General features: G+C 49.6%; 1 protein-coding gene across 8 annotated transcripts in view; it reads left to right on the forward strand.

The window, feature by feature from the left end:
• Positions 1-22,573, forward strand: part of ralgdsb (ral guanine nucleotide dissociation stimulator b) — a 65,802-nt gene extending 43,229 nt beyond the window's left edge. For 3 of the 8 annotated variants that reach the window (XM_088940561.1, XM_088940559.1, XM_088940557.1), the window contains exons 2-20: positions 6,800-6,910; positions 7,283-7,476; positions 7,683-7,757; positions 8,526-8,719; positions 9,626-9,747; positions 10,530-10,745; positions 10,942-11,045; positions 11,166-11,250; positions 13,176-13,253; positions 14,173-14,259; positions 14,731-14,763; positions 15,301-15,422; positions 15,889-15,984; positions 16,308-16,509; positions 16,954-17,058; positions 17,470-17,544; positions 18,527-18,778; positions 18,949-19,063; positions 19,252-22,573. In XM_088940561.1, the coding sequence (XP_088796687.1) occupies positions 6,800-6,910; positions 7,283-7,476; positions 7,683-7,757; positions 8,526-8,719; positions 9,626-9,747; positions 10,530-10,745; positions 10,942-11,045; positions 11,166-11,250; positions 13,176-13,253; positions 14,173-14,259; positions 14,731-14,763; positions 15,301-15,422; positions 15,889-15,984; positions 16,308-16,509; positions 16,954-17,058; positions 17,470-17,544; positions 18,527-18,778; positions 18,949-19,063; positions 19,252-19,427 (2,442 nt within the window). In that variant the 3' untranslated portion in view covers positions 19,428-22,573. The remainder of the gene's footprint in view (positions 1-6,799; positions 6,911-7,282; positions 7,477-7,682; positions 7,758-8,525; positions 8,720-9,625; positions 9,748-10,529; positions 10,746-10,941; positions 11,046-11,165; positions 11,251-13,175; positions 13,254-14,172; positions 14,260-14,730; positions 14,764-15,300; positions 15,423-15,888; positions 15,985-16,307; positions 16,510-16,953; positions 17,059-17,469; positions 17,545-18,526; positions 18,779-18,948; positions 19,064-19,251) is intronic. The other 5 variants (XM_088940563.1, XM_088940560.1, XM_088940564.1 and 2 more) reach the window with 3 other exon arrangements.
• The last annotated feature ends 68 nt before the right edge of the window (positions 22,574-22,641 follow it).

Genomic DNA, 22,641 nt, shown 5'->3' on the forward strand with positions numbered 1-22,641 from the left:
AACGCTGTATCGGATAGAGTTCGCATCTGGCTCTCGGGGGTCTCGAGACAAGTTCTGGGGCGTTCAATGTGAGGACGCCAAAGCTGTTCCGGGTGTGTTCGCAGATTTCCCCTGGTCGGTCTCGGGAGGTCCCGCTCGAATGGGCTCTTGTCGTGAGCAGCAGCTGAGCAAGCTGAGAACTGAGTGCTCAAGTTCAAGGTTCGCTGTTATGTGAACATGCCTGTTAAAGCTAAAAGCAGGTGCCTCTTCTGATTTTTCTGTAAACAGGGGATTACATCTCCTGGCATGCAATTTCCTGTCTGTTACAATTGTGTAACAGCAGCTGCCTGGCCCGTGAAGCTCAGCAGCAGCTGAGACATTGGCACTGATCTGGAGGTGGAGGGTCGGGGAGTGAGATGTGCCAGCCAGAGCACAAAGTCCGCAAGGGGACGTCTTGCGATGTTGCACAGCTAGCTGGTCATCTGTGTCTCACTACTGTTCAGCACTACCTCACGTTCTCTCTTGATAACTTTTGTGCTTTTACACGGTATCGGGTTTCCTGAGGATTCTGCATTTAAAAAAAAATCTGTTTTACATTGCTTTAAAACTGTTGGCAAAGTTTAACACCTCAATTCAGTAGCGGTTTCAGTAGCTGCCGTGCAGCTAATCTCGAATAAAGAGCAGAACTCCTTTTCCATTTGCTCCCCGTCCCACTGCCATTTAAAGTATGGGGCTTCTCCCGGTTTTTTCCTCTTGTCAGGAGTATTTTTCCAAATGGCCTTGGTGCAGGGCCCTCTCTTTGTGTTGAAACTGGCTCCCCTTCGTACTGTAGCACCTGTGTAGCCCGGGGGGACACATTGGGTCCGTATGCAAGGCCAGAGGTGAAGATTCGTCACTGCTAGACCACAGTCAAATGCTTTGTTTGTTCAGTTTTTTCTTTATTTAACCACTCCTTACAGCGGAATTTTATTCTAATGATTTACGTGACCCGGCTATGTATTTCCCTTTTTTATAATATATGTTTCTGGGAGGCCTGAAATCTTCCCCAGCTTGCGAAAAACTTCTCAGCCAGGGTCTGCGAGAGTGTGAGAGGCTTGCGGAAGAATGAAATGCTGAAAGGATTTGATCAAACCCGGCTCTTCCCAACAGTGATGCGTTGTGTCCGGAGCCTGTTCCATTTCTCTCGCTTAGTGGCCATCCTTTCCGACATTCAGAGAGAGAGAAAACATTGCAGAAGGACTGGTTCCCATTGTGTGGCCCGAGAGAGGGGGTAGCTTGTTTTTATCTACAGCTCGTGTTTCAGCTCTGTAATGAAGCAGCGGGGCTGTGGGAGGATCTGCAGAATGTTTCTCTTTAATTCGGGGGCCGATGGGTTCCTGCAGATCTCTCTGCTGGGCCTGACAGTCGTCAAGCTCGACAGAGCTCACTCCTTTCAAAGCCGGAGGGAGACAGGCAGCAATAAACGCAGGAACAGCTCAGAAAGCAGGAAAAACAAAGGGATGTGAATGGGCTGTCTGCGTCATTAGGGAAGGGAATCTGTGCTGTTTGTTTGGATTCTGGCTTAACCTTTTGTTTTTGGACCTTCACTGGAAGGTCTTCGTCTCTTGTGCAGTGACTGAAGCTGCCTGATCAAAGCCACGTGACAGCAGCGGCTCGGGAATGTGACTCCTGCTGTGTTTTGAGATGGGGAAACAGGCCATCACTGCCTGTTTGTTCATGTCAGCTCCTCTGGTAAATGTTAAGTTTCCAGGAGTCGGTTTGAGCGCTTTCTCAAAACCATGATATTTCTTTAATGTTTTCTTTTTAGTCATTTTTCCTGGCTGACTGGATTTAGGTTAGAGTTGAGGGGAGGAAATTGACAATGTATCCGGAGATTATAAACTCAGGAAATGTCGAGCTTTCCTCCTGCGAAAAGAGAGCAAGGCATAATAATGTAAAAAAAGGAGGGGAAAAAAAGATTGCTTTATCTGGGGGTTGTTATAACGGATGTGCTTGAGTATTATCCTAACTGCTTGCCTTCAGTATCTAGTGTCTAGGAAACTAAATACAGCACTTGAGGACTGGGGCATCGGCTGTGGAGAATTTGCTGTGTGTGGAGAGTGATAGTGACATAAGATCTCCCCACCCTCTATCACATCCTCCAGCCCTGATCTCCCTCTCTGCCTCGCTGGGAGTTCCCTTCTTCACCATGGCAACGCTCTAAACAGGGCCTGTGTAGGCACGTCGCCAGCGTGTGGTAAACAAAGGGCATGTTTTTGCCTCTAAATGCAGTAAACTTGTGATTCTAATTTAAAGCAGACCGTGGCCTTACTGAGTAATTCAATACCGAGGTTTGGTCTTTATGTTCTGTTTCCCCTTCAGTTTATTTTTACCCTTTTATTTGTGGAGCGTTATGCAGATTTTTTTGTTTTGTGCTAGAAAGGGCACTTTAATAGGCCTCCAGCTTCACACGCTTGTCAGGATATTGGGAACAACTACTGTATCTTTCATGTGAATTACATATAAGAAGTTACGTCCCCGAGAAAAATCAGGCTGATTTTGTTGCATTACTTAATGCACAGTACAGAGCCTGATAAAAATCTTTAAAGCGCATTTGAAATAACTGAAAATAAAAAATCAAGAACTCGCAAAATAGTGGGAGAGGCCTCTTTTAAATTCACCACGTTACTTCCACTAAATGCTCTGAGCTTAGTGGCAGCGCTGTTGACACAGCTATTCTCGCAGAAGAGAGAAACATTGCTTAAGACGAACACTGGAACTTGGCAGTTCTAGCTGTTTTCTGGTGAAAGAGCCAGCAATTTCAATTTCCCCTGACTGCAGGGCTAAGTACCCCAGCACCATCTGTAAAGCTAAGCTGATTATCTGTCTAATACTCATCGCTGTGTTCAAGATGTTGGCTCCACTGGTAACTCAAAGCCTGTGTCCCCTCAGGCTCTTCAGTCTATAAATCTGCTGAAACCAATCCTCAGCTCAAACTCCCAGTTCTATTTAATCATTACGCTTGACCAAAGAAAACAAACAAAACAAAACAAAAAAAGAACAGGCATTTTCTGAGTCAGAACCAATTACATGACTGTGAAATGAGAGAGAGACTTTCAGTCCCCATAGGGAACTGGCACTCTGGGAAAGGTATTCTTGCTCAGGGTCACGGTTTCCACAGAGACCCGAGCCTGGCACAGTGGGCAGGGGAAGCTGGCGCCCCAGTTTGGTTGCAGGCTGAAGGAGGAAGACTGAAGTGGCCTGTTTTTTTTTCTTTCACGTGTGGGATTTCCCTGGAATATAATGGCCTGACTGTACAGTATACACAAGCACACATTTCTGTGTTCTTAGCAAGAGTCCTAATGGTCACAACTATGTGATGTTAAGAATAAAGCAGCCTGTTGTCTGGAAACGCTTCCATTTTCATTTAGCAAGTTCCTTCTTGGCTGTCCTGTTGACTAGCTTTTTTTTATCTGTAGGGGTAGCACAACAGGGGTAAGGGGGTAGGTGGGTGACTGATTTCAACAAGAAATTTAATCATATTTCATAATTCACGTTCCTATCGGATTTGAAGCCATTCGGGCGCCTCTAAACCACAAAAAGCAAAGTGTGTTTTCCCTGTGGTAGATCATTAACTTTGCGGTAACGTTTTTATTGACACCAAGTTACCATTTAGAGGAGGGAATTTGGCCCATCCTTTTATTAGAAAAAAAAATGGAGAGATACTAGGCTACGGTGTTGTAAGACTCTAACCTACGTCTCCTGAAATGACTGGGATCAATACTCTGCGCCTTAAATCGCTAGGCTGTGGTGTCATAAATGAATAGGAAGTGAACTGTGCTTTGTCTCAGTTTCGTCACCGGTTTGACTTGGAGATGGGGATGCGCCTGGTGGTGCAGGATGTAAACAAAGCCAGGCCTTGTTGCCATGAGAACACCCTGTCAGCCTTGGCCACAGTAAGGCGACTCAGGCTCTGTGCGAGCAAACAAGGATGACGACTAACTGGAGTATGTGTTTTCGGGATGCTAGTTTATTTTCACTGAACTGTTTTGAAATATAATTAGGCACAAGATGACTTAGGTTTCATCATACAAGTTTGTCTCGTGCTTCAGAATGTTAAGAGAGTGAGTAATTGTAGGGGTAGGCAAAATTTTAGTAATAAATATCCATCTGTATAATAGGAAGTCACAAGTATGTACATGAATGATAACTGAGTGCTGTTGCTTCTTTTTTTTTACCCGTTTTGGGGAAGAGAGGATGAGAACTAAAATGTCATGTGGAATGTAAAATAAAGTCAAATGGTGTTGAAGAACTGTAGAAGGGAGACGATGATCGAGTGAGCCAAAGTATTTGGAATGCAAATGCCCAATTATTAAAATTTTAAATAACTTGTTAGCTCTCCCTGAAAGATGAGAAGTCAACTAAGCAGGCAGCCTCCTCCATATAAAATTTCTGCGACTGTAAAAATCACTTTCCCATTTCGGAGTCCGTGAAGATGACACGACTGTCTCATTTGCACTTCAAGTCATCATTTGTCAGCGTTCAGTCGCTTGTCAGTGAGGCTGCCGGAGCAGTAGCACAGAGCTCGTCTGCCAGTGAGGAGTGGGAACTGCTGCCATCAAAGGGGAACTTCTCTGAGAATCCCGAACGTGTGAATGAGGAGGCCGTAAATAACATGTTAACGACGCTCGGGAATCTGTCGCTGTGGCGTTGGAGGAGGATGAAGAATCGGGGATGGGACAGAAACAAGATGCTCATCACCGAGCCTTTGTGAAGAAGGGACAGGGGTGGTTGGCATTGTCATGGTCATGAGCCTTTTTACCGCAACACAGCTTGAGCCCCTGGTGTCCTCCCTATAATAAGTGATCACCCAGTCTGCTGGAAACCCCACAGGCTACCAGCTGGCTTTGAAATGTAAGACCGGGCAGCCGGTTTAACCAGCGACCCCCCCCCAGGGTGGGCGTCCAGCATTCCTGGAGACACACGGTTTGCCCCCTCCGTTTCCTCATCCATCTTTATTTTCCCTGGGCTCCTGCCAAGGTTATTGGCTGAGCGTTTGGTGGCCAGACAGGCAGGCAAAACAATAAAGGAACTGTCTCGTCCTCCCTTGAGTTATTTTGCATTCCTGCAAACGGCTTGTTTTTTTTTCCGGCCTCCCTCTGTCAGGGTTTAATCCAAGTCTTTTTTTTTTGTTCAGCTAAAGCCAGATTAACAATGTGGCAGTTTCAGTGTTTCACATTAATTATTCCTTACACTTAAATAGGGCTGTTCTGGACACTCCACTCAAAGTGCTTTACAGGTAATGAGCACTCCCCATCCAGGGTGTACCCTTGTCTTGCTCCCATTGCTTGCTGGGATAGGTTCTGGCTCCCCTGCGACCCTGAAGTGGAAGAAACCATTAGAATATGGATGGATGGAATATTAGTATGTTCCCATTATTAGTCAGTGTTGAATGCTTTCCCTTAAAGACCCTCCTTAGTGTCATGGCCTTATAGTACAGTATAGACATCTCGGGTTGTGGAAAGAAGTCTGAGCTCAGTCAGTGCCTCGTGCTGTTTTCTCTCGCTGGAAGTGTTTTAAGAGCTGTTTGCTGCGCATGTGGATTTTTTTTTTATTTCCTGCCATTATCTTTCTGATGAGAAAGTGTCTCGTGTGGAGTCGATGTGTCTTGAATGTGTTGCGCTAAAACCGATTGGCAGAGCAGCTGTGGGAACGCAGCTGGGATACAGCCCCTCGCGCTGTAGTTCTGATGGGAGTCAGGCGTGCTGGGGAAACGCGCTAAGCTTTACTTTGGAAACGGAACTTGTGGACAAGAAAACAACTTAATGGGAAGTAAACCGTCGGCTCAGTTTCTGTGGACATTCCAGGTAGCCATTTAGGATTCAGTCTCTGTATGTCTGCGGATACAGTACATGTGTACAGAGGCTTACAGGACGTGCTGTTCTCGTTGTGGCGAGTGCTGCTGTTTGAGAACAGCGAGGGAATGTTGGGTCAAGAAGCTTCCACTGTGTTCCTCCGGTCTGTCCATGCAGTTGGTAGGAGGTTGTTCAGATATTCCTGGAATTCGCATTTTCTCCAAGGCCTTGAGGAAACCCCCCCTCCACTGAGCTGAAACACACAGCGGAGGGACTTGGCCATTCATAAGGGTGTTGTTTCAAAACTGCAGGCCGCCTCTTCATTCACTCAGTAACGTACTGAAGCTCTTGTCTTTAACGAGAGAGTGTTTGCTTGCTCTTCCCCCCCAACATCGATGAATGTCTGGTGACAGCTGCCCTCATCTCTCTTGCAGGGTCCCGTAGATGTGAACTCTGCAGCACATTTCGGTCTGTGCTTGAGGCAATCGGTTTAGCAAATGAAGTTTGCGTGGGTTTGATTTCCGATCTGCTGCACAATTTTGAAAAATAGGCTTTTGACAGCACTTGCAGCAGGTGTGGAATATGGGGTTGCAGGGGATTTTCCAGTCATAGGTGGTGCAGTAAATTCGTCCAAATAAGTAGCAAATGAATTGGGGAAAATCAAATGGCCTTAAATATCTTCTACAAACAGAGGGTGGCAAAGAAGGCAAAATGGATTATTGATGCGTCTCTCACCCCCTTCACTGCAAATTCTGGGAGACGCCTCTGTGTCCCCAGGTGTGAGGCTAACGGACACAGGAAGTCTTTCATCCACACTGCAAGATCGCTTTCAAACAATGTATCGGAACCCTTCTCCCTTATCTTACTGTAACCTGTCGCACTGACTCATTCGTTGGTAAAGCTTCGTCTGTCATTGTGTTGTTGTGTTGAGAGGGTGCTGTAAAATGAATCACACTTTGTGTGTGTGTGTCCTCTCGCCCCTCCAGAGCTCGACCCAGGAGATTGGGGAGGAAGTGGAAGACGGGGCGATCTACACCATCACCCTCAGGAAGGTGCAGGTGCACCAGGCGGCCAGCAAGGGGCAGCGATGGCTAGGGGTGAGTGACGCTCGGACCGGGGGCAGAGCCCAGCACATTAACGTTTCCGTACCCGATCACTGCTTGCAGAGCCCCCTTATGGCATTGAGCAGTGTGGATTTAAAATGGCTTGAGAACAGAGAGTAACCGAGTTCTCCAACAACAACATTTGCAAGAAGGCCTCTGGTCACAGGTGAAAGAACGTGTTACATGGCATCAGGCAGTACGTATCGCCCAGTGGACAAGACAAGTGGGACGCATGTCTCGTTAAGCCCAAGCCTGTTAACACGAGCGACTCTTCCGTGTTCAAGTGAAGTTAGCGGACAGGTCTGCTCGTGAGGAGAACCAGGCCTGTTGTCACACACGGTGCTTGTGCCCCCCTCTCTGGCCCAGGTGGAGACGGAGTCGGCCCTGAGCTTGTACGAGACCTGTAAAGTGCGCACCATCAAGGCAGGCACCCTGGAGAAGCTGGTGGAGTACATGATGTCAGCGTTCAGGGGCAACGACTCCACCTACGTCACCATATTCCTCTGCACCTACCGCTCGTTCGCCACTACTCAGCAAGTGCTGGACCTGCTGCTCAACAGGTGAGGGCCTGTCTACTCCTGTGGGTTCGGCTCGTCCGCCGGACACGGAGAGACTCGTGCACACATGCACGCACGCACGCAGAGACGCACACAGAAACCATCTCTCTTGTGGAGCTATGTCTTTACAAGAACAGTGTTCTGGAAAGATGGATTCTCCAGACTGCCCCATTAGACACTAACAGCTCTGTTCCCTGTGGCTTCTCTAGGTATGCCAAGCTGCACCAGCAGACCAGCGCAGAGGGCTCCAGACTGACCCATGATGACCGCACAGAGCTGAAGAAGTAGGTGACCCTCGGCACTCCTGCTGGGAGGCAACACATTTGCTGGCTGTGACCCGACAGAGTTGTGGTTTAACAAAAAATCTGGTGTACTAACAACAGTTTTAAAAATACTCTTTTCTGTAGTACAAATTAAAAGAATTTTTGATTTCAAGATTAAAGGAGTGCATTAATGAAAAATATATCTGTGTCTAGCTTCTGCTGAACTTGTTGATGTTTTTTATCAAGTAATCAAACAAATCTTGTTAGTTTTGCTGCTCCCAATCGTGCACGATTGTAATATTATCACACTTTGTTTCCCTCATTATCAGGACATTTCTTTGTTCTTCGGTGTAGGCTTTGATAATTCCACCATCTGCGCCTGCCCCTCTTTCATGTAACATTTACCTTTTGTCACTTCGTTTGGAATGGAAACTGAAGCACATGTTTTTATTTGAGGACAGAAACGTAGCCTCTCATCGGAACATTAAAACGAGTTAAAAGAATCTGCTTGAGAAAGAAAGAGCAGTCTGGGTGAGAGCAGACTGTGTACCCGTCATTCTTGTATGCAGTACAGTGTTGGGGTTCATGCAGGATTCATGCGTTATACTGAATTTTGAGATGCTGTTGCATTAGGAAATGAACACATGAGACACACAGGGAGAGACGGATGCAACACATTGCTACTTAGTAGTTATTTCCAGTTGGCTACGGATGATTTGAACGATCGGGCTTGCCCTGGTCCTGACTCTCTGCTAATGAACCTTTCTTTGCCTCTCTCCCTTGTCGCAGCACTATCTCATCCATCCTGGGGGCCTGGCTGGATCAGTATTCCGAGGATTTCTGGAAGCCTCCGGAGTATTCCAGCCTGCGCCGCCTCATCTCCTACCTGCACCTGAACTTCCCCGGCTCTGACCTGGAGAGGAGGGCCTGCAACCTGCTGGCCCAGTTTCACCGCCGGCAGCACTGTGAACCCGAGCAGGACGGTAGGGAAGCCCAGGGGTAGCTTGTCCAGCGGCCATCAGCGCGGTCAGGACGTCACTGTGTGCCGTCACGCAGGGAGCGATTGATTCGCACTCATAAGACCTGTGACGCCCAGGCAAGTGGGATCATGCTCTTTCCTGCAGCGACACACTGATGGACAGACATATAGATCTAGATCACATTTGGTTCCCAGAATTCCCAGATGTTATTAAGAATTGCCTTCTGGGAGCAAAAAGGGACCAAAAGTACTGTGGCACAGCGGAGTGTCTCTCATCCACAACATCTGCTGGCCGCCCCACAAGGGCATCCACAAGCCGTGAAACCACGCGCAGTCCTCTGGTGTCTGACAGCTGCGTGGGAATGTAGCGAGAACACGGTCAGCTGCAGGAGCTCTCCTTAAGAGAGACCCCTGTGTAGGATCTGCTCTCGGCTGGTCAAGCAGGCGTCGCTGAAGCTCCCGAGCTGAAGCGCTTGATCCTGGTCCCTCCTAAGTCAGGGAAAAGAAAAACCGCTCCTCCTGTTTCTAGACGATAGGTACAAATCATACAAGCTCTCCCCAGGAGGCTCATAGCTGACAGTCTAACTGCTGACGGAGGTGTTGACTGGGGTCAGCGATCGCCGCAAGTCCGTTCATCACCTCCCGGTCACTTGAGCGAGGTGACAAAGGCGGCTTTTACAAAGTTGCTTGCGCCTGTAGCTGAACTGTCATATAATTCCCGATCTCCGATCGCCCAGTGAAGAGGTCTTGAGCGTTTCCCAGTCCCAGTCCAGCAGACTCGCTGCGCTAACCCTGCCTCAGCGCGTGAAGGCGTTGATTGATGTGACTAGCGCTGCGGTAGCAGGAGAGGAGAGTGTTGTTGTGTGAGGAGGAATGAATAAATGTGTCTTGCTTGTGTGCCCCCTGCCAGGGCTGGACCACAGCGCCTGCACCTTCACCATGCTGGAGGAGAACGGCTTCGACTACGAGCGCCCCGACTTCATGTCCTTCCCGCCCCCGGTCGTGGCCGAACAGTTCACGCTGATGGACGCGGTGAGGCTGCTGTTCCCTCTCGCTTGTCTTTCGGCCACCAGCTGCAAGTTTGCTCTGAGGGCCTTTGTACGTATGTCACAAAGAGCTGGATGTGGCTCACCCCAGTCTGTGAGGTGCTCCGTCAGCGCTGAAGGACGTCCAAGATGTCAGGTGCTGCCAGTGATCTGAAAACGTTTCCATTGTGCAGACCAATTAATGAATTGTTGTGAAGCTGTTCCAAAGGGGATTGGTCAATGCCCAGGCATCTGCTTTAGAGTGCTCTTAAAGAAGCCTACAGCCCTGAATAGAAGTGGCGCTCAGTCTTTCAGCCGCGAATTTGGAAATTACTGAACCCGAGTGGCTCTGCCTTTTTTATCTCTCCAAGCAGCGCAGCCTTGCAGACAGGACGCAAGTGGTGCTGCGTCTCTAAAGAGGGGCTTTTAAAGACGGGCCAGTCGGCTCTTTGTCATTCTTCTAGTACAAGCGGGGCTGGCAACTTGCCCGTGTGCAGAAGTGACAGAAGGTATCAGTGTCCACATTGTCCATAGTGGAGGAGAAGTGCATGTAGAAGTAAAAGGATTTGTCTTTTGTGCAGTTGCCAGTTGCCATTATCTGACGATTTTCTTCGTGTGTTGCTCTGTTTCGCATGAAGGGGAACTAACCCCCCAGAACAGGGAATAGGAAAAGACCCTCCCCCCCCATAATGCCCTGTGTGCAGCAGGAAGGCAGTGTTTCCCAGGCTGTCCACTGTGGCCCGGTGCCGCTGTTCGCTGTTCTGAAGCCCGTGCTGTCTCGCTGTGCAGGAGCTCTTTAAGAAGGTGGTGCCCTATCACTGCCTGGGCGGCATCTGGTCTCAGCGGGACAAGAAGGGCAAGGAGCACCTGGCGCCCACCATCCGTGCCACCGTGACCCAGTTCAACAGCGTGACCAACTGCGTCATCGCCACCTGCCTGGGCGACAGGGCGCTCAAGCCCGCCCAGCGCGCCAAGGTCGTGGACAGGTGGATCGAGGTGGCCAGGGTAAGGCACGTTTATTTCATGCCCAACCGGATGTCGGAAGTGGAGCATTAACTTTCACAGCCTTTTTCTTTCTCGCTTTAGATTGATTTGTGTGCCGTTAGCTGGGAATCATTTATTGCTGGTTTTTGTTGCAGCGGCTATCGTGGAAAGGTCTGACGTCACAGAATCGGTGATTTTCCGTCTTGTGTTGTTTCAGGAATGCCGGATCCTGAAGAATTTCTCTTCCCTGAGGGCCATCCTCTCGGCACTGCAGTGCAACTCTGTCTACAGGCTAAGGAAGACGTGGGAGGAGGTCTCCAGGTGAGACGGATAAGAGTAGGAGGATTTGTGTGGATTTGGTCCAAGGAGTCTTTCATCACAAATTCTATCCCTCTTTTTTTGTCCTCAGTTACAGTGTATATCTTACTGCTTTATCCCCAGGGAGAACTTCCGAATCTTTCACGAGCTGTCGGAGATCTTCTCGGACGAGAATAACCATTCCCTGAGCCGCGAGCTCCTCATCAAGGTAGGCCTGCTCAAGGCTGGAGCAGCTCTGCCACGCTCACCACAGCTCGCAAGCTCCCGAAATCCTACGATCGATGCACTGTTGTTCTTTCACTTTCTTTAGTGCGCTGTTCAAAATAGATAAAAATAGGTCAGATCTATGCCATGTTCTGTATTTCTGTCAGGCATGCAGGGCGGTAGTCCTTGTACGGTCCAAAATATGATGATGCATCAAGATATTAAAATGCACCAAGGGGTGATGTGATCTCTCATGTCAGTTTTGCCAGAGGATTACTCTCCACATTGATGGCCTTCATCTGATTCCTCTCTACTCGGACTTTGCAGTAACGGACTGCGCAGTGGCTCCAGCTGCTCGGCCCCTGCAAACTTGCACTGCTGACTCCGTGCTGTAGCGACGGGACATTGCCGGTGGTGGTTTGGGGGGGTGCTGCTCTGGTTTTCGGTGCAGTGGGGCTGGGTGAGGGTGAGGGCCTGGCCAAGCATGCTGACTCACACAGCTGCAGTATACCCTCCTTCTGAGAAGCAGGGGGCTTGTTGCTCGGCAGCGCTGAGGGGCAGGATGTGGCCGTGCACCTGTCTTGTGGCACGAGGAGAGCCTGCAGCGCACACTTAAAGGTCACCAGAAACCAAGTCAGGCGTTCAGAGAGCTTTCTGAGCCGCTTCATCGTTTCAGACCACACTGTGCCATGGCGGTGTCTAGGTTTCACAACCACAACTAAAAGAGCGTTTGCTTTCATTTCTGTCTCTTAGTTACAAGTGCTGATTGGCCACTGTTATTTATACCCAGAGCTGTGATTAGCACAATAACACCAAAACACACTGATTCCTGCACGCTCTCGCTCCCCTGTAATAGCAGTGTTATTGAACTCGTAATGGGCTCGTAATGGGACAGGGCATTCTACTGACGGGTTTGGCATTTTACTTTCATTAAATAACCTCACAGATCACGTTTGACGAGACCTGCTATTGAGCTCTGAGTTATGAAAACGCAGACGGTAAAATGTTTTCCGTTGAGTATCGGTGACGCTGCTATTACCCCATGTCGCCGATACTCACAAGTTGGGAGCCTACTTCCCCCCCCCCCCCCCCCCGGAGTTTTTTTAGCTAAAGAGTGACGATGTGTCAAGAATCACAGTGACTTTCTAACAGTCCTGCGGGATGAGTCAGGCGTCAATTCTTCTTCCCCGCTAGACAAGGTAGACATGTTTTGAGAGGGGTTGCTCCGATTCTGGCTGATTCTCCTGTTCTCTGTGGGATTCCTCGCTCTGCAACAGAGGGCAGGCCACCTCTACCTGCAGAGATTCCTTGCGTCGGGCAGATTTAGTTCCACACAGCTTTAATGGAGACGCGATGTGGCACTCTAAGAATATGTTCACGTGCCATGAGGAGAGGCCCGTCAGGGGGGCGTGTCTCTGTGATGACAGGGGAGAATCCCTCGTGGCATCACAACGGGCAGCAGGCCTTGATAAGAGCCCCACCTTGCAGATGTGTCAGCCAGGGGTATCCCGGGTGGGGGAATGTAGGGGGTTTCACAATCTCTTATCTCTTACGCGCAGCTGGAACACCACTCAGTGAGTCACATGACGTTGCACAGTAAAAAGTGCACACCGGCTTCCAGGAGACAGTGTTGGTCTATGTATTTCAGGACACCTAAATTTCCTTTGTCTATTGTGAAAGAAAAGTCTATATTGTAATCACAGAAAGCTGATCAAGCTTACTGCAGCATCAAATGCTGAAGGTATTCAAAACAGACAATGTAGGGTTTGTCTTTCACCACTTCTCGTATGGTGTGAAAAGACGTATAGATCCAGGTAAAGAAGGATTGTTGGGTCAGGGTCTATACCTGCAGACGTGCTCCTGCAACTTCAAGTCTTGACATCCCTGCAGTTGGCCTAATACCAGCTTGTGTTTGTTTGCTCTTTCCAGGAGGGAACCTCAAAATTCGCCACCCTGGAGATCAACCCCAAACGGGCACAGAAACGGCACCAGCAGCAGAGAGAGATGGTAAGAGCGAGACGTTCTGGCTGCTCGACTTTCTTGCACGAGACGTCCCAGAGGAGACGTGCATCACTGTTGTGCAATACTAACTTGATAATTAGCCTTCGAAGCATTGATGAGCCTGCGTCGATCTATTTTTGATGTAATGGTAAAGATCATTCTAGCTGCTGAAGATTTGCCCTTTGAATTTACATTAGAAACTCTTGGAATTAAAATGCTGTATTCTGTGGTGCAGAAAGTCTGCTTCCTTCAGCTGTGAAGGCTGATGTCTCAGTATGAGCTACAAGCACCCTCTAGTGGTATTTTAGCAGAATTGCAGTTCACTTATAGTTACAGTTCAGAACTCTTCTGAGTCCATCCTTCCATTTTTTTGCTTCAGCCAATTTGGTGTCACAGGGCACAGTGGGCAGGGCAGGATACCCCCTGAATGGGACACCAGGCCAACACAGGGCACACACAGACAGACACACACACACACGCTGGGGTCAATTTTCCGAGAAGCCAGTGGACCTACTAGTATGTCTCTGGACTGTGGGAGGAAACCGGAATAGCCAGAGGAAACCCATGCTAACATGGGGAGAACATGCAAACTCCACCCAGACAGCACGCCAGGTCTGGAATTGAACCCAGGGCCCCAGCACTGCGAGGCGGCACTGCTCACCCCCGCACCACCCTGCCACCTTCATCTGAGTCATTTGTTAAAAAAAAAATTCTTAACAATGCTAACAGTAATGACAATTAATAAACCGTCACTCTGATTTTACTGCTTTGCAGCTGGTTGGCGACATTGACTGTCCCTGTCCCTGTCGTACTGGGGCTTAAGCAGCACTGCCCCATCGACAGCGTTTGTTCTGAGAAGCCAGTCTGATGGATCCCAGTTCCTTCCCTCCAGTTTCTCCACACTAACCCCTGCGCTGTGTTCCAGGGCGTGATGCAGGGCACTATTCCCTACCTGGGCACCTTCCTGACGGACCTGGTCATGATGGACACCGCCATGAAGGATTTCCTGGATGTAAGTGTCCCTGCACCGGCCCTGGGTGTCCCTGCACTGGCCCTGGGTGTCCGCGTGTTTCCCAGCAGCTCCTGGTCGCGTCCCGGGAACATCCTCCAGCACTGCTGTCAAGGATTGCCGTTGTGCTGGCCGGGGGTAGTGCGATCTCCACGCGCTCCTCCCTTTTGTAAAAAGAGTTGCAGACGAGACATTGAAACCAGGGGGGTAAAGGGTTAATCCACACCGAAAGGAAAAGAAAAGCTGTTTCAGCTGTGGAGCCTTCTTCAGGAGCGGGACCTCCACCTGTGTCACCGACAGCGAATGTCAGCTTCTGCTCTTGTTTTAAAATAGCCTCTGTCACATCATCATTTAGCAGAGGCAGTAGATTTCATTCACCAGAAATGCAGACGTGCGCAGGGCTGTGTGCTGAGTGTACTGTGATTAGCAATCCTGAAATCGATGTCTCTTTCTGACTTGTTTTCTCCACTATAGGGGGGATTGATCAATTTTGAAAAAAGAAGGAAGGTAAGGATTCAGTTTCACTTCATTTGATTTAATTAGCGGTGCAAACTACACGCTGTTGGAATGTGTTCTAATTAGATTTAGATATACACATCTAGAATGAATGACTGGAATGATTTGATTTCTCAACATTTCATGCGGTGGTAGACCATTAAGGGCCAGTTCTATCTGGACATGTGCGTTTCTCACAGGAAAACGTTCAGATCATGTGGAGAATTATTTGTTCATTTTTTTCTGTCCATTAATTACCGACAAGTATCCCTTATTATTGTTGTGGAGGCAGAGACATAATTCAAAACACAACAGAGGCACAGTGGTCTTGCAGCTGCCCTCTCCCACTGCCTTTCATACCTTACAAACCTGCAGGTACATGTCCTTGTCTGCCTCATTTGTTTAAAAGCCAGTAATCGCGGTGAAGTGGCTGCATCCCATCGACACACAACATTTACCAGTTTGTTAAGTGAGCCAGGCATAGCAGGCTGAGGTGTGGGCTTCCCAGGACCGCCGGCCTGTTGCAGACTGTCCTCCTCTGCCTTGCAGGAGTTTGAGGTGATTGCCCAGATCAAGCTCCTGCAGTTGGCCTGCAACAACTACAACTTCACTCAGGACAGCCAGTTTGTCGAGTGGTTTTCTGGGGTGGAGAGACTCAGTGAGGCGGAGAGGTAAGATGGAGAGGAAGAAGAGAGACTGTTCTGGGGAAGCTTGAATGCTCTAGAAACTTGTACTGTAATCAGTGTTGTACTGTTACTGACACCAGCCTCCTGAACAGGTCTGAATTGCTTCATAATCCACGTCTGCATACTACTTCAGTCTTATCCCTGGAAATAGTTATACAAAGGAGCTTGTTTAGGGAATAAATTGTTTTTAAACCACCTTGACACTAACAAATGGGCTAGATGGGTCGAATGGCATCTGGCTTGTTATCTGTCTTTTTAACTAATATACTGGGGGAGTCACTGGGGAGCCACTGGGGAGCCAGAGTGTATCCCAGCAAGCAGCAGGCACAAGGTGGGACACACCCTGGATATAAGAATGGCTCTTAAGAACGTAGGTGATCCTGTTGTTGTGTAAGGGGGTGAGGGGAAGTCTGGCTAAAGGTTCCTGTCTCTGCTCCTCACCCGCTCACAGCTACAGCCTGTCCTGCGAGATCGAGCCCCTGTCGGAGTCGGCCAGCAACACGCTGAAGGCCAAGAAGAACAGCGGCATCATCAAGCGCTGGAGCGAGTAAGTGGAGCAGCTGTTCTTGCAGACTGGGAGCCCTCCGTCTGTGCTGGCACAGGTGGCTTCTGGCCTCTGGTTCATATTTACTTAACTATCTGGTGCCTGATAAGCACATGTTGTGGGTACCTTGCAAGGCCCAGAAGAAACGGGCAGTGTTACAGACCGATTGTTGAACTGAACATGCCTCCGACGCGCAAACAGCTGTCTCCGAGAATTCCTGTTCAGACCTTTATCACGCGAGCCAGTGGCGAGTCGTACCTCCTCTGTGTGTACCCGTGTCCTGTCCCTGTGCTGACTCGGCTGTGCTGTGCGTCTGCGTGTTCCAGCCGGCAGCCCGCCAGCGCCGAGGCCAGCAGCAGCGTGGGCAGCTGCCACTCCAAGTCCTTCGAGCAGCTGCGCTACGGGCCCTTCCCGGGGGGGGACGGGGGCGACTCGGTCAGCGTCACCTCCGCCGGCTCCAGCAGCTCGGACGTGGAGGAGATCAACATCAGCTTCACCTCCGAGTCCCCGGACTCCCACGAGAAGAAGGTGGGTCAGGGGGCGGGGTGGGGTCTGGGGGGCCGGAGAGCCTCCTGGGTCCCTCGGCTCCTGTGTTTCAGACTGTGTCTCTGGAGCAAGAGTTTATTTTAACCCAATGAAGGTCTCTGCTCGAACCCCAGACAGGCTTCGTTACTAATCACCACTGTACACTCCACCTGCTGCACACTAACAGGGAGCAGACAGATTCCCTGGAACTGGGATCAGTCTGATTGTCAGCCAGCACAAGGCTCACAGCCTGTCAGCCAGCACTCAGGCTGTTCAGGTGCAAGAGCTTGGACAGTGGACTGTGCGATTTGCACTTCACTAAAGCAAATCTTGCAGAATGCTTTGTCCTGTATTATTAGTAGTACTAGTTAGTTTCCCTACTTGTTACTATTATCCTTAATTTCTGAAGCAGTTGTGCAGTAATGTGCACATCCATCTGCTTGACAGCCTCGGAAGGTGCATCGGAAGAGCAGTCACCACAGGAAAATGACTGATCAGACTGATCGAAATGTCGGGTTTCCTATCCAACCCCGGCAACTTTTCACAGAAGAGGTACTGAACTGGACTGGAGAAGCCCATCACATCCTTCTGGAAAGATGACCTAACGGAGAGTTCCCGGGAACTGTTTTTATCGATGTCACGTCACGTGTCCGATACAGAAATCGATAAGATGTATTTCTGAAGTTACTGAGCACAGTGCTCATGCAAACCCCAATAAGTGACAAATCCTGTGGTGGTGTTGTGAATTTGCACACTGCTGTGTTTCTCACATTTCATATTTCTCACATATCTTTTGACCCCTGAAAAGCGTGTAGATTTTGCCGCGTGGTGGTGGTGGTGATGATGAAGAAATGTGCCGGCGGATGTGTGTTTGAGGAGCAGTGCTCAGCCTCAGCCTCACTGTCTGTAGAAACTGTGCTCTGTCAGTGCCTCTCTGCTGACTGCAGTCTGATTCCTTTGTAGAGCGCCACGCCCACAGTAAAACATTCCAATTCGGCCTTAGGCAGGGGATGTGTGCTGGCAGAACCCGTGACCACGGTACTTGACTTTAAAGATTTCTTTCCTCACTCTGTGTGACATTTTCTGTTGCTGTCTCTTGGGAAATGGGGTCGCCATTGTTTGATAATAATAAGAATAATAGAAGAATGTCGTGTGAATATACAGCACTTTTCATGTGCAAGTCGGGTCTTTTACTCATGCACGCAGTATTGGAGCCATTGTGTCTAAACTGTACACACGTCATTTCACAAGTCACCACATTTTGTCTTTATGTTCCTTTGTATTTCTTTATTTTTGTCTGTCTGTCAAACAGTCGTCCGTCCTGTTTTTCCGATGCTGTTTCACAGTGGCTCTGATTAACTATTTGTTCACCCTGTGTGCTGGGATGAAGGATCGTGTTTTGTGCTTGCTGGGGGGCCTAATTGCTGTAATTCTGTCCACTCGTAAGACAAAATTTGTGCAGCCTGGGTGATTTCAGCTTAGGGGTTTCTAGAAAATCTGGACTGCTTATTCAAAATCTGCACAATACAATAAAAGATATAAACTCTGCGACTAGAAGAGTAGTTTTTTTAATAGGTGGTTTTACATTCATCCTCTCGGTTAAATTAAACCACAAAAACTAGAAAACTAAGGAAGGTGGACTGCATTTTCTGTGTGTAAATTGTGCCATCTGTTACCCTCTCTTCTGTTAAATCAAAGTGTTAAAACCACTGTAGCTCAGGACTGGCCTGTTGACCTGTTGATCAGGAATGCTGGTTTTGCCAGGATGAGAAAAGCATGTCTTGCATGCACAGGATCTTTTAAGCCAATGAGGTAAATGACCATAAACACAACTTTTAAAGCCCTTAAATCACCCCAGTTCATGCTAGCATGTCCCTAAAGCTCTATTCAAGCTCATTTGACTTGGCTGAGGACGCTCTTGTGCAGAATCACAGCTGCAGTCTCTCCGGGAGCCTCCAGCTGGAGACCAAGCTTCCCTGTAACAAAGCTTTCCTGCTCCTTGTCGCCCCCTGCTGTCCAGTTCTGGGAGTCGACGTCGCTGTCGTCTCTGGACACGTCGGGCATGGGCTCGGGCTCGGGCTCCAGCAGCGCCTCGTCCTCCTCCGTGTCCTCGACCCCCGTGACCGCCTCGCGCTCCCACAAGCGCTCCGTCTCGGGCATCTCCAGCTACTCGTCCCTCTCGCTGCCCCTCTACAACCAGCAGGTGGACGACTGCTGCATCATCCGCGTCAGCCTGGACGTCGACAACGGCAACATGTACAAGAGCATACTGGTGAGTCGCCGGGGGGGACGGGCGGGGGGGAGAAGAAGCGGTTCCGCCCGAAACCGAGGACGGAGCCTCGTTCGGAATGACGGTGCGGGAGAGCGTTCCTTCTGGAAAGCCATTGCACACATTTGGCTTTGGACTGCAATGAGCCCAATGAACATGAATCTGTGCCGCAGGTGACCAGTCAGGACAAGACCCCAGCGGTGATCCGAAAGGCCATGGTGAAACACAACCTGGACCGCGACAGGCCGGAGGACTATGAGCTCCTGCAGAAGATCTCGGAGGAGAAAGGTGGGTCTTCTCTGAGCGAACAAACTCATGAGGAAAGAAAGAGACCAGGAGACAGCCTGGTCCTGATCCTCAGGGCTTCGGACAGTGACACCTATGCGATTAAAAAGTCTGTAGCACGGCCTAGACACTAGCGTCAGGGGTAATCACCTCCACCCTGCTCTCATTTTGTTGCTCTCCTTCCCCCATAGAGCTGAAGATTCCCGATAACGCCAACGTCTTCTACGCCATGAACTCCTCGGCCAACTACGACTTCGTCCTGAAGAAACGGGGGTTCCCCAAGGGGAGCAGGCAGAAGCACGTGGCCAGCTCCACCCTGCCGCGCATGAAGCAGAAAGGCCTGAAGATCGCCAAGGGCATCTTCTGAAGGCCTGGCCTCGCCTCGGAGAACCGCCAACAGTATTTCACTCGGGGAGAAAAAACACAAAGAAGGAATCTCCACAGACTGTGCGATGTGAAAGCGTGATTCATGGAGTCGGGGGGACGGCGCTGATGGCGCGGGAGCTGGTGTCTTGACAGCCCTGGTGCCGTTGCTGCCGGTTCTCAATGGTCCCCGGGCGACGACGAAGATCACTGCCTTGTGTGTGGACGTGTAAACTGACACTTTGTAGCAACCTGCTCCCTGGAGCAGCGCGGGCTTTGACTTGAAGGATACGGGGTTTCCCGGAAAGGAGAGCGCCTCCGTTTTCCCGGGATGTGTGAACAAAAGACGTTTCTCCGCTTTCTCGCGCGGCGTCTGTTCGGAGGAGAAAAGGTCTGCTGTCCAGACCGTCCTCCGGCCCCTGCGGGGGCAGAGACGCTTTGTGAACCGCAGGGACGGTCAAGCCACTGACACGTGGCTCCATGAAGACACTTCGGACTCGCTTCCTGAGTTTATCAGGAGGGTTTCTCCAACACTAAGACTCTTATTCTTTATATCTAAGCTAAAGAACCACATCACTTCTCATATTTCAGATCCTAAGGGTAGATTTTTACCAACCCAGCCTAAGAGTATCAGACCCAAAACGTTGAGACAGTTGAGCTTGAAAAGTGGCAAAGGATCTTCTTAGCCTTGTATCAATAACCACTACTGCACCAGACAGGGCAGTACTGACCTTTGACCTGCCAGGAGCCCAGAAACGGAGCAGTCTCCTCTTGGTTCCAAGCTGTTGACAGATGCATACTTTATTTCCCGGGACTTTTAACTGCAGATACGAGAGAAAAGAAAGAATATTCCATTTTAAACAGTATCCTTAGTACTTACCAACAAAAAATATGTCTGGGTTGCTTATGTGACGTTAAGCAAGGGCATCATAACAAATCCTTTTTTTTGCTTTTGCTCTTCTCTTCTCCAAGTGGTGCTAACAGATGTTTCGCATCTGACCCAGGACCAGTCGCGGAGGCGCTGTGATCCCTGCAGGGGTTGCTGTGTTTGCAGAGAGACTGCCTTGTGCTTTCCGATGATGGTTGCACACGTAGGGAGTGCTGGGGGTCCGTGCGGAGTTCAGTGAGGACAGTCCGGATGGTCTTGTTGGGGGCGCATTTCCCTCCTCCTGCCACTAGAGGGAGCCCTTACATTCAACAGCTCAGAACAGGAACCGCCCGTAGAAACTCCGGATGTCTGATGGACTTGTCTGTGACTGGCCGGCGCTCCTCGTGTCTGCACTGGAGGAGAGCGATCATTTTAGAAACCCCTTCCCCACTGTCTGACAGGAGAGTGACGCAAATTGAGCAGTCGGGATGAACTTTTGTCTGTGAAGGCCTTTTTTTATTCCCCTGTGTAGCCCTTAACGTTTGGGCTTCTCTTTTCCTGTGGCCCTGGGCGAAAGGCGGCAGCCTGCCTTGTCATCCCTTCAAAAACCAAAACTTCACGGCGGCGCCGGCTCTGAGGAGGGTTGCTGCGGAGACCAGGCCAGCAGGCGAGAGAGGAACTGGCTCTGATCCCCGTTTCTGCGTATTTCAGGGGTGATGGAAGAGAGGGAGCAGGGGGGGGAGGAGGCCAGCCTGAGGTCCGACTAGGGGGAGACGTGCGGAAACAGTGCCTGACACACGGCGCCCCCTTGTGCTTCTTCACCGCCAGCGCAGGGGGGGGGGCGCTGTGTTTATTCTACATGTGCCAAAGAGCAGGGAAGGCTGGGTGGGGAGGAGGGGTGGGGTAGCCATGCAGCTCATCTCAGACGCCTGTCCCAGACCGCGATACTCTTCCCACCCCTACAGCGAGCGCATCCAGGCGCGGACGCCTACGCCAACGCCAACGCAGAGCCCGGCGCACAGGACAGAGACGGAGCGGGCGGCCAGGGACACCGGGGCCAGATCTCCCGTTTGACAGGCACGGCGGCACGGGTTCGATTTTCACCCAGTTGGGGAGGGGTTGGGGCTGACCGGGAAAGCTGGGGGCCCTCAGCCCCACCGACCTTTTCTCTGTCGCTGAAGAGGCCCGAGCAGGTTTTCCCCTCGACCTGAAGGAAGCTGAGCGGCACCTGTAGGCACGGCCTGCTCCGCGTTTTCTAGCGGAACAGAAGGGGAATCCCTCCTGGAGTTGAGGACGTGTGCGTAGCAGGAGTCTGTGCAGCCAGTGCAGTAACCCCCTACTTTAAGAATCCACTGTAATTATCATATTAAGCACAAATGAAAGAAAATGTGAAAGTGTGAGTCATCAGTCCTTAATAAAATGGTTCCTGATAATTGTGAGAAAGTGGGTTCTCTAGCATGTAGAGACGGTCTGAATTAGTCACGCATTCAAGTGTCAGAATTTTAATAGGAGGGTAATGGATTTAATTTTCACATTCATTGGGACTATAAGCTTAATATATATAATAGCAGCTGTTGGGCAAGCTTTTTTCAGGCCTCATCAGCAGCTAATTAATGGATTCTTTAAATAGCAGGTTTTTGCAGATGTGCTACAGTGAGAGCCAACCCCCCCAGGCTGTTAATAACAGGCTCCTGACGGGGCGGGGGGGAGACTCCTGTTTGCTCATGTTACCTGCCAAAGATGTAGGCGTGGGAGAAAACGGGCAAATGTCGTAGGAAAGCGCCACAGAACATCTCGGCCGCTGCACCCGCGACACTTCTGAAAGACTGCCGAACCCAGAACGGTTCACCCCTTGGGAAATACTGACGGAAAACTGGTGCCATGTCTGTCTCTTACTTGAAAACATACGACAAACTTTTTCTAAACAAAAGTCACCTTTTTTCCATTTTCTTTTGTATTTTTTGTACAAGAAAACTGAATACTGAAATTTGTCCTTTGTAACTTGGCTTTTATTTGCTCTGGCCTTATTTATTGATTTGTATATAGTGTCATTGTGTAGCATTGTACATTTTCTGTTCCTATGAAATTATAAATTAATATATAAATATATGAAGTTTATAATACGGTAAACGTTAGTTTCCAGTTTCTTGTTCATAGCTTTCATTTCTTGTCAATCTGCCTGTGTCTTTTGTATAACGGAACAGCAGCTTGCCCCTTCCTGCAAGCACTGTTAATTATGTTGGGGAGGGGAACAGTTAATAAATATCTGCAGTGTGATGAAACTCGTCTGTTTGCTCATGATTGCGAAGCAGACGCGCCCAGTGGGATCCTTGTTCTGCTGACCAAATGT

Source organism: Atractosteus spatula, chromosome 23 (assembly GCF_055471065.1).
Source record: "Atractosteus spatula isolate fAtrSpa1 chromosome 23, fAtrSpa1.hap1, whole genome shotgun sequence".
NCBI lineage: Eukaryota > Metazoa > Chordata > Actinopteri > Semionotiformes > Lepisosteidae > Atractosteus > Atractosteus spatula.